The 11,921-nt window shown below is 43.5% G+C and overlaps 1 protein-coding gene across 1 annotated transcript; it reads right to left on the bottom strand.

Moving 5' to 3' along the window:
- Nucleotides 1-2,821: 2,821 nt before the first annotated feature.
- On the bottom strand, nt 2,822-8,617 carry cbx7a (chromobox homolog 7a). Its single transcript, XM_071474280.1, has 6 exons — nt 8,298-8,617; nt 6,985-7,028; nt 6,786-6,851; nt 6,580-6,646; nt 4,535-4,850; nt 2,822-4,447 (listed from the first exon to the last, which is right to left on the bottom strand). Exons 1-6 carry the CDS (start codon nt 8,364-8,366, stop codon nt 3,864-3,866), a joined length of 1,146 nt encoding a protein of 381 aa, XP_071330381.1. The 5' UTR covers nt 8,367-8,617; the 3' UTR covers nt 2,822-3,863.
- Nucleotides 8,618-11,921: the final 3,304 nt, after the last annotated feature.

Here is an 11,921-nt window from a genome sequence, read left to right as displayed (position 1 = left end):
GTGACGTGTCCTGCATGTGGCTGTTTGTGAGAAATATGACTGGGTATTAGGTGAGTAGGAGATGCACAGTGTGTTGTGCATCTACATTAAAAAAAGAAGACACCTGGAGCTAGCATCAGTGAGATTTATGTGTTATCAAGCTAACAAAGTTAGTTTTCAGGTATCAAAAAGTTGGCCCACTAGATCACCATGGTAACCTACAGTGCATGGTTAACCTGGTTAACTTCAGAGGATCCGATTAAAACCTGTCAGCGCCCGACTACTGATCAATCAGGTCACTGCAAAAATTGAGTCATTATTTCTACAGGATCCCAACAGGGTCAAAGTATTATATGTAGTATTGTAAGTATTACAAGTATAATAGAAGTTGTATTTCTATAGGTCAGCAGAACGAATATTCTGTTCCAGGTTTTCCATGTGTCTCACTCTGGGATCACTGCGCCCCACACGTAGTAAATGACTACAGCTGCATTTATTTCATCTACAGTTCATTCCCTTCAGGTTTTCTGACGATGTAGATGCATTTACACTATTATTCCCAGCAGAGAGTAACATGATAACATGAGAGAACTTTGTGATGGAAAAAAAGAAATCTCAGACAGTACCTCTATATAAATATAACTGGAAGAGCTCCAGTATCATTGTTCCAGACCTCTGGTGTTATGTAAAATTTATATGTGGACCTTGACTTAAACTTTTTAACATGTTAATCCCGATCCATCAATTTTCTGCTGCTTATTCAGGTCTGGGTTGTGGTTAATGATTAACTATACTCATTGTTGATTATTATATGAAATATATGTAAATGACTTGACACTTTTTTTCAGGAGTATCATCCTGACAGGTTTTTATTGATCATTTTCATACTTTGTGGTGTTCAAAATGTCTTTGAAGTCTTAATTTAACTTGGAAACTCAGCTCACAATAGTGCCATTCCCCCTTTTCCAGCTCAATCACAATATACAATTCACAGGAATGTGTTTGTTTTTTTTTGTTTTTTTTGTTTTTTAAATAAGAACTTGTTATTAATGATGCTTTTTGTTAACATCTACCCCCACTCCCACTGCTGCACATACTGAGCCTATGATTCAGACCAATAATTTGCACTTGATGGCGTCACTTACAGTAACTCGTCTTTCCTGGGAACAACACGCCCTCTAGCGGCGAAACATGGCAGCATGCTCGCTCCATATCAAGGCAGTCATAATGGATGGATGACAGTCAGTGATGGACAGCATCACAGTGTGAGGACAGCGGTGTTGGATGTGTCCATTGGGGTTTCAAAAGGCTGATACAGCAGATCAATTGGTGACTCTGAATTGCCCATAGGTGTGTGTGTGTGTGTGTGTGTGTGTGGGGTTGTCTGTCTCTGTGTGACAGACTGGCGACCTGTCCTGGGTGTAGCCCGCCCTCGCCCAGTGTCAGCTGGGGTCGGCTCCAGCCCCACGCCGACCCGGTTCGGGTTAAGCGGTACAGAAAAAAAGATGGATGGATGGATGCATGCATGCATGCAACAGGAGCAGGTCTGAAGAGAGAAATCTGGAGTTAGATGTCCACATTACTGTTCTGGCTGCAGACCCCTTCACTTTTTGCAAACTTTATTCTGTCATTGTTCAGACCGTTTGCTGCGACTCCAGATTGTGGTCAGGTGCTTCCTGTTTGCCTAAATTGACCGAGATGTGTCTAGAGCCTGACTTGAGTCCACCTGTGGAAAACTGAATTGATTGAACATAGTTTAGAAAGGCACACACCTGCGTATATAAGGTCCCACAATTCACACTGCAGGACAAACACTGTGAATTACATTTAATTAAATTAGTGGTTTATCTCTCTCTCTCTCTATCTCTCTCTCTCTCTCTCTCTCATGGTATTGTTTTCTTGTCTCTCTCCTCTCTCTTCCTGTTGCACTCTGCAGGTCTTCCTGCCTCCAGCGCTGTAGAGTCTGGATCTGTGACTGCAAACCACTTACCACCCCCCATTATCCTGCTCAAAACCCACAGCTACAACTATTACTACTATTATTATTGTTATCAGTACCATTACTTAACATCTCTGTGTGGAACTTGCATTGTGCCTCCTCCTCTTGCTCTCTCTCTTTCTCGATCTTTCAACCGAACTGCTTGAGGTTTCTGCCTCTTCAAAGGAAGTTCTTTCTTGCCACTTTCGCCAAGTGCTTGCTCATGGTGTGAGCTGTTGGTTCTCTGTGAATAAAATTATAAAGAGTATGGTCTAGACCTGATTTATGTGAAAAGTGGCCTGAGATAACTTCTGTTGTGATTTAGTGCATAATAAATAAAAACTGACTTGACAGCCTGAGTTTGTCAAACAATATTTAAGTGATATTTCTAAGAGAACATGAGGACAAACATTGAACTTCAAACACTGTCTTCTGAACACAGGCACTGCATCATCTGGCTGATTCCATCCCTACAGTGAAACATGGTGGTGTCATAGTAGGGGAGAGGGTACGATTACACTTTCTGCATTGGAGATTTCAGTTTTTGATTTCCAATGACTAGCAAAATAATTAGGAATTATTATGGGTTATTGATGAGAGACTGATGTGCAAAACTGGCAAGTTTTCCCATTTTCAATTAAATCTAAAACTCAAGAGAGTGAAGGGGTCTGAACACTTTCTGAAGCCACCGAACAGACAGTTGACATTTGCATATTTTCACTACTCAACTTGCAGTGACATATTCACAGTAAAACCTCACTACAGAAAAAAATCTGACTTTAAACATACTTTGTAGCAGTGCGTAAGAGAGCCTCTAAATAAAAACTAAAAAAATACTTGTAGTTAAACATACTCCAGGAGTCATTTATTTTAGTACATATTTATTGGAAATGCAGTCAAAATAAAAATTGATTTTTAGAGAGAAGAGATGTTTGACAGATTATCTTTGTCAGATAACACACATTAAGTGACTTAAGTTAGTTCAGCTTACACATGTGACATGCAATAAATAATAGCTCACTACAGTGACCTAACGTACATTTGCTTCCATTTGTACATTACCCAACACAGCCTTGACAGCGGAAGTGTAAACTGATATCTTCTCCTTTGAAACGCACAAAGGCTAGTGAAAAGAGCGGACTATCAATTGGTAATACAAAAATAGAACCAGGTAGCATTTCATAATTGTAAAGTAAAAAGACAGACAGACAGCAAACACAACTGTGTACTTCTTTTTGTGCAACCATCCTCCTTGAAATGCGGAGCTTCATCTAAGCAGCAGACATTAATTCTCTCTCGTTGTTTTATGTCTTTTGTGACAGAAATAAACCTCTTCAATAAAACACAGGACAGGGCTTTGTGCATGTGTGGCACAGACTGACAGGGCATGCGGTTAGCTCTGTGCGAATACTGAAAAAAGAGCAACATCTTTACAAAACATTATTTGTAAGAAAGAGGAGCGGCTGAAACAGGCCCCGAGAACAGATTTGAGTGTGAGACCAAACCCCTGGAAAGCACTGTGGACAACTGGAATAACTAGCTGCATGGAAGTAGTACTGTAGACTGTAACATTTTTAGACCGCTGCCTCACCATCTGTCTCCCGCTCTCAGTAAACCCAGTGGCCCCAGGGATGAAACCTGCCACTGTGATCCATTTACTCTGCTGGACTGCAACAGATGATTTGAGCACATTTTTAGGGACCTCGGGCTTCCTATCATGCGAATAAATGAGCCACAATGATGAAATTACCACTCATTTTTCCATTCAAAGGCAAAAATGTCTTCATTGAACTCAGTAGGAAATGAGTGTAGTTTTTGTAAACATGTGGAATTATCTTACACTATTTACATGTAGAAAATGAGTGGAAAGTCTAATTATGGTTATTTGACTTCTCTTTCTCTTCGTTCAATAGCCCTTAAAGAAGCCTTCAGCCACCATGGCTTCTTTAAAAGTCACTGTCAGCGAGTTGATAGTCACGTCTGTCACGATCACCTTCCCGGGATGCTCTGCTGCTGTGGTGTTAGCAGACTGACTGCCTGGCGTTGTCGTGGCAATGCTCTGATTGTCGCCCGTCACCTCCTCGTTTCTTGCCTCAGCAGTGGAGCAGGTGGCGGCGGCGGTGGCACCTGCCATCTCGCTGCTCCCCGCCGTCTCGCCGCTCCCCTGAACGCTCACTATCACCGAGATTGTGTTGATTCTCTCTAATCTGGGACATTCTGACCCTGAATCCACACCCTCCTCACCTTTGTCCCAATCTGACCTGTCACCCATGGTAACCGCATCTCCTGGTCTGGCCACAGGCACTGAGGCGCTGTCCCTTGATTGGTTGCACACAAATGTTGTCTGTCTTGTTTCAGCTTTCCCTCCACCTGGTCCATCAGTCCACGTATCTGAGCCTACCGCTGTCAGGTCAGCATCCACCTTCTCCTCTGCCTCCATCTCTAAGTCCTGTCGCTCCAGCAAGGGAGGAGAGCTGCACTCTGATTGACCTTAAAGAGAGAGAAAGCAAAGTCTTGTTTATTTTTTAAGGTCAAAGGTCATGACAGAGCTGCTGGATGTCTAAGTGGCAAACCAACCGTATAAACTGTCTTCGCGTCTCTCCTCGGTGGTGCTTTCGGACTCCTGCTTCTCTTCTTCGCTGATGCTGCTCCAGTCGTGCTCCATGGGTTCCTCTTTCTTCCTCAGTGGACGGATGGGTTTGTTTGAGGGTCCATCTGGTCCTCGTTTTGCCACCCTCTGCTTGCTCTTCCTCCTGACTGAGCGATGGTACATGCTGCCCCGCTCACCCTGGTCCACATCTGTACTCATGGAGCGGGTGAGGGAGAGACGCAGCCTGGATGGGGTCTTCTCTGTGACCTTGTGGGCGCTGCGGAGGTCCATGGCAAAGATGTTCTGGGGCAGAGCAAAGGTGACAGGCAAACAGATAAATCAGTACTGTCTCAGCTACACTGAGTTTCCAGGTACAACTCTGTCATTTGAAAGGACATTTATGGGAAATGTCGTCTAAAGGGATATATCCTGTGATATCCTATGTTTTTGTTCGTGTCAACAAATCCCATGAAAAGACCACAACCAGCAATGAACTGATCCTAATAACGTAACATAATGTAGTATGTTGTAGCCGAAGCATGACATGGAGCTGCACTGTTGTCAAAAAACGATTAAATATTAAATAAATATAATATCTGATGTTTACAGTTATAATATTTACTATGCTCATTCTCTTAGTTTAAAATGTTAGCATGCCATCATTTGCTAATTAGCACTATACATAAAGTGCTGTTAGTTTTAACAGTTTAAAAGTTAGCATTGAATGTGTAGTGTGGCTTATTTTATTTTTTTTTAAATGACACTGTTTGTGAACCACTTTTTAAGATTTACAGCTTCAGTAGAAACTGGGGCGCAGACAGTGTAGGGAAATTAGGAGGAGTCAGAAGAGCCAGTTGGTTTTGGTCTTTTTATGGAATTTGTTGACAGTAACAAAAATGAAGAATATCCTCAGCCTTATCTTTTAAAAGAAATACCAAACTCTGATACACACACATTTTCATATATCATCAACTTGTGAGTAGTTTTGTTTGTTGTGATTGTTGTTTCCCACTGCACTCTGTTTTTGTCTACCTGTATTTCACATCACCTGTATTCTTTTTGACAAACATCAGAAATCGTGCATGAACTTGCTTGACTTAAGAGGGCGCACGTGGAGAACGACAGTGGTAATGACAGTGATAGTGACACAGTAGGATCAAGCGTCCTTCAGTGTTACAGCCCTCGCTCAAAAAGTTAGTTGCAATGCATTCTGGTCTTTTGAGGCTATTAGTACTGAAACTATTTTGTCTTCATTTCTACATTTGGACAGTATTGTACTCTCACAATACCTTAGTGGCTCAATTATTAACGTGATTATTCTTTTCTAATTGTTTTCTTATGTTCTCACTTTTTTACAGTAATTAAACGTTTTAATTAAAGGGGCATGCCACCTATTTTGCACATGAAGGCCAGAGTGCTAGTCAACCTGTGAAAACAGTTGTATTACATCTTTCATTGCTCGGGAAGAAGTTGTCCAAAGACAGAAAAAATAACCCTAATGATGTCATAGTGATGTCATCAGGGTTATTTCTGCTTGTGCTTGAGATTGAGAATTATTTATTAAGGATCCTGTGTTATAAACCAGACATGTGAAGTTTGAAAAAAGCAGGCATTTAGGGGACAAACAATGTCACTGAGTTGCATTATGGGAAATGTGGTTTAGTGACTTTGACCCATACTGAGGAATAAAAGTCAGGATATCTTGGCCTCTGCTGCTTCAGTTCGACCATTCTTGTGTTAATATGTCTCTCAGTCTGAGTCCTCCAACTTACTGAATGTACAATACTAGTTGATGGAGAATCCATTTAATGTATCACACTAAATTTGACAATAATGCAATCATTTTTAAAATTGGCCAACTGAAGGGACACCTGTCTGAGGGTTTGAGATGTTCCTAATAGGCAACCAACAACTATCACTTGGGTAAAGGTGAAAGTGCCTTTGAACAAACAATTTCTGCCATGCAATCAGGGTTAATGAAGGAAAATATAAAAAAGGCTTGAGAGACAAGAATAAAGGTAAGTGTCGCTACCCGCAGGACAAGCCTCCTGGGTCTGAGTCCTTTCCTGCGATAGGCCAGAGCTCTGATCTTCTCCTGACTGGGAGAGAGGCAGACACAGAGGGGCGGGAAAGGACAGGGACAAAGTGACAAAGAGAAACAGACTATAAGCAAAAGAACAAAAAGAAAACCAAAAAAGTGCTTTGCAAGCATAAAAAAAGCTTCCCATTGTTACTCACTTTTCTTCGTAGGCCAGGACCAGGCGTGGGTCCAGGATATTGTCCTCTGGTTCCCAAGTGCTGTACCTGCCAACACAGACACATTCAAATAACGTCTTCCCAGGACATGGAGCCCGGGCATCAAAACACATGATGAAAAGGCTACTGAGTACGTAGTGAGGGGATGAGGTCACTGTATGATGACTCAAGGCTTACTCACTTTGGGGGCCATCCCTGCCATTTCAGTAGATACTCCACATTACCCTGAGGAGAGACAGAGAGGGGGGGGGGCAAGCTTAGAGGAGATGCAGCACAGTCGGACACATTCACACAACCTGCACTTCAAATCTGCTGCAGAAACAAGCTGCTCAGGAGAGAGAGAGAGAGAGAGAGAGAGAGAGAGAGAGAGAGAGAGAGAGAGAGAGAGAGCGAGAGAGAGAGAAATGGACGACTGTCACTTTAAAGTGAGTGAGGAGGGAGGGTCATGGACATTTTTCTGTCTTTCAAACGGTGTTTTTCTCGGGATGACGTCAGTGACAGCGGGGCTGGGTGGCCTCCAAACAGCAGCTCCCTCTCTCGCGCATCGCGGTGACGTGACCGCACATGGCTACACGAGCCGGTCTCAACAATGCACGCGCTCTTTCTAGAAGCGCACACCGGCGGCTCGAGATAGGTGGGGCCACGGGAACATGTAAACAACGTGGTGTGTTGCGCAACGTCCCAGGCTCGGCTCCCAGTAAGCCTTAAACAATTACCCCCCCCCCCCCGTGCCATCGGGAGCGAAATTCAACTGTCTTTACACCTCCGATACGCATAGTGCGTATGCGTGAGAAAGGCGGTTTGTAAGGACACCAGCCGCACATCTAGTTTCACTATTATACCAGGTTATTCTAAACTTCACAACAGTCCATCACTATTGGATGAAGGTGGTGTCGCACACGCTTTTCTTGCATTTTACATCGCAGGACACACTGTCCGTGCACATGCTGCATTAAGGCCGACACTTTAGTTTGCACTGCGGGGTTGTTATCTCGGTGCGGGTCCACACCATCTCCCCTGCTGAACATCACCATCACGCAGCAGTCAGGGACATTACGCAGCAGTTTCACCCCGATACGCCGCCGCTCCGCTCCGCTCCGCTCGCTGGCGTAACCGAAATAAAGTGCGCAGCTTCCCGCACACCGTCCGTACACCCGTTTTCAAGACACACACACCCCCTTTTACATTTTACTACAGCTGCGTAGGCTCCTCCAAAACACGTTCATGCTGCAGCAGCTCAGCCGCTGCACAGGAAGGTTACAGGATGCGACTCGGGCTGAAAAACAATGTTACACTTTGACGCAGTTGATGAAAAAGAACCGATGTGGACTAACATCTCTTCTGCGTAAACTACAGGGAAACTGCGTAGCCTAGTTTTTGTTGTGCATGAGGGCAGAGGACGGTACACTGAGCACACCGCTCCGTTAGGATAACCACCACAGGGAAATAAGTTATATAAGTTGTGTGAAGTGTATTTCCAGTCGTCCCTCTTACCTTCCGGACTCTCTTCTTTGTTATTGACTCAACTGCAAACACTTGGTCTCCTATCGATGACAGCTCCATCGCCGCTCCGCACGCTCCAAACGGGACTCACACTGTGTCTCTGCTGGGTTTTTTTGGTCGAAGTGCAGAAGTGAAAACAGGCAAACAGGAGGGAAAACGCCGTCAAAGTGCCGCTGCCGCCGCTCGCTGCCGGGGTGAGCACTTGTTTTGTGCGCCGAGCCTCTGCGCTGCCCTCACGCCAAACTCCTGCCGCCTGCCTCCCTCACTTTTTAAAATCTGCGACACATCAACACTGGACAACGCGCTGCTTTAAGTCGGGCGCGCCCCCTTTCCATTGCGTAGGACCGAGCCCCCAATGTGCGTGCCCGCGCCTGCGGGGCCGCGCACGCAAATTAGAGCAGAGTGCAGAAGAGGGACAGAGGAGGAGGGAGGAGAGGAGGAGAGGAGGAGGGAGGAGAGGAGGGTCAAAACGACAAGGTTATTACGAAACTAAAGTTTGGGAAGGGGGAGACAACGGGGGAGAAAACATCGCTGCATTTTGAGCGATTTAGCTGATGTTTCTGTATCAGAACAGTTTTATCAAATTCAAAAAAGATGCAAAGGCACAGCAACTCTTTTGACTCATTTTTAATTGTGGGCAAAACTTTACCCACTTTTTAATAAGGTACGAAATGACAGGTCTTTATGTTTTAATATGTTTTTATTTTTTATTTGTAAAACCTTTCCATAGTCGACTCATGCTGTTGAAGAGACATTGTCTCATTGGCAGTCCTGTGAAGTAGATGAGACGATCAATAGCCTACTATTCTTGCCTGTACAGTAAGTATATAATGGAGACAGCAGTCCCTTACCTTAGCACAAAGACTGAAACCAGGAGGAAACAGCTAGCCTGGGTCTGACCAAAAAAGTGACAAAATTTGCCAAGTTCAGTGACTGATACATTATTTCTTCTTTGTTAATCAGAACAAAAAAATGTAGTTAAAAAATGACAATTGGGCATTTTATGACGTTAAATGGCAAATTGTTATTTTTACAAGTCTTGTACTGAATAAACAAGAATCAGTGAACTTTAATGTGCTGGGTCGCAGTTTCTGTTTCCTTTGGACACACCCAGGCTATTTTCCCACTTTTAGTCTTTATGCTAAGGAAATCTAGCTGGCTGCAGTAGCCTCAATTCTCTGCCAGACAGTGAATAGGTCTATTCTTCAAATGTTGAACAACATGTCAGTCCAAGCATAGCCTCAAAATACGACTACTGTGATTAATCTAAAGGTCTTCTGAACTGAGGTTGTGCGGTTAAAACCCTGAACTCCAGCCTGAGTGTGAAACAGAATGTGAACTGATGTATTTTTATGTAACTGTAAAGGCAGGAAAGATCAGAAGCTGCAATGGATATGAAAGACTTGCTTCACTCTCTGGTGGAAATGTCCACCCCTCCAGCCGTGTTTGATCCAAATATGGAACTAAACAGCAAAACACTCACTGAAAGTCTTAATTTTACATACTGAATGCTAAGCAACCTAACTGCAGCAAGGAGAGCTGGAAATAAGGTTGAGTACTACACAGATAAAGATCTCAGTGATGATAATGACTGCTGATAAGTTGCACCCTACATTTATTTTTACAGGGAACTGATTCTTAAAATCTCTGTTCAGTGGTGTGATCACAGCCACTGATCACACACACTTACCTAACTTTATACCTGAACATCTACACATCCAGCTCCAAGGTAGGGACAGCTCACAAAGTCAAAGTGAGGACTGTGGAAAAGAGGCTTGGAGCCAGATTCCTATTATCTCTCACTGAGGCTGATGTGGATCAGTTTACAGTGAAACTCTCTGTAACCACACACACACACACACACACACACACACACAATCCCTCCACACGGTCTACGGTCCACGGTCTCTCTGCACCTGGAACACTTGCATCACTTATGGGCATTGGGTGTCATAGCAACTGTTTCTACAGCGACTGCTGAAAAGCTGGATGATGATGATGATGATGAGATGGCAAGAAGCGTTGATGAACAGTTCAGGGCTGAAGAGTGATCCACACTCACTGACCTACCTGTGACCTTTGACCTCGCAATTTTGAGATTATATAAACAGCCCAAGCAGGAATTCTTATAATAATCCAATGACATAGAGATATAAGGTCTGTCATAGTGATTCTGGTCTTTTAAATCAAAATAAAATATGGAGATATCTAGAGCTGTACAGATAAGGTTAGGTTTAAATTGAATCTGAAAATAATGATTTTCATTATTATCACTCGTCATCCCTTTCTTTATAAACCAAAACAGCACTTGTTTGGTTTTGTATGCGCATTTTATATACAAAAAGATTATCAGTTTATTCTAAGCTGCAAAGTTTTTCCTTCAAAAATGAGATATTCAATACTTTATTGACCTCACTGGTGTTTGCATTTCTTAAAGGGATACCAGTGATTCTGCATCCACAGAGTTACCAGCTGTGAAAGCAAGGCTGGTATTGTTTTCACCATATTGTGTGTGTGTGTGTGTGTGTGAGACCAACCATTTCTGTAACTTTCCGAAACCAACAATGTGACACTGACACTCACTTCATGCAATAACTGGCAGCTGTGTTGCATGGAGGTGAGAAAGGAGCAGGGACTGAATCTCTCACTCTGACCTTTCACTCAATCTTTTGACTTTTCCTGTAAACACATGAGGTCACCATTGTGAGTGTCTTCCAGGACAGACTGAAAATGTGCATCTTTATCCTCATATTTACACCATATTGAGAGCGCCCCCACCAATTTGGCACACTTGGCTTTTCACTCCGCCCTGTCAGGTGTGGTTGTTTGCAACAACTATAAACACTGTCGTTCTCCAACGTGGTCTGACAACATGTCACACAAACTAATTTTGATCAAGCGTACCCCAGCCTGAGGTCCCTGGTATCACAAAGCTCCAAAAACGATAAATAATACACTTCCCACAATGCAACTGGCTAATAAAATACACTATATTCTACCTGCCTCATTAACACCCATGTCTTTCAAACCCTGCACCCCCCAGTTTGTAAAGCACTTTCTGTAATTTCACAATTGAAGTCGAAATCAAAATAACCCTGATGACATAGTATTTTTGATTTTTTCCCAAACTTTTGACAGCTGCCTCCAGAGAACTGTTTCCAGAGAGGCTGCATTGCACTCATTGTTATCTGCCCCTTTAATCGTCTTAAACACCTGAGGACTTGTGGGTCACGGTACTTACCGGAGGGTTCAGTGATCTTACTGTGATTTGCGGTGTAAAATATCTTGACAGGGACTGTTCAGACATGAGCTGCACAGTGATGTTCCTACAGCTCAGTATTTCTCTCAAGACTTGTGGCGATCTCACAGTGCTTTATGGTGTGTGTGTGTGTTTCATCCTTTATGCTGCTCCTATAGTGATCCTGTTACGGTATTTGTCTAAAATGTAATACGGGATGAAGGCAGCGCTTTTCCCGTAAGGAGGCAGCTTATCGCTGCGATTCAGCAAAGGGACACGGCAGTCACATGACTCGTTATCTGCCCGGATACTACTGTGGAGTTGGGAGCCGAGGATGGAGCGGCAAAAACACCACGGCAGGACGGATCGCAGCGCTC

This window comes from Trachinotus anak, unplaced genomic scaffold (genome assembly GCF_046630095.1).
Source record: "Trachinotus anak isolate AG129_WGS33_773 ecotype Australia unplaced genomic scaffold, CSIRO_AGI_Tana_v1 ptg000003l, whole genome shotgun sequence".
Lineage (NCBI taxonomy): Eukaryota > Metazoa > Chordata > Actinopteri > Carangiformes > Carangidae > Trachinotus > Trachinotus anak.
This window is presented reverse-complemented; position numbering and strand designations above follow the sequence as displayed.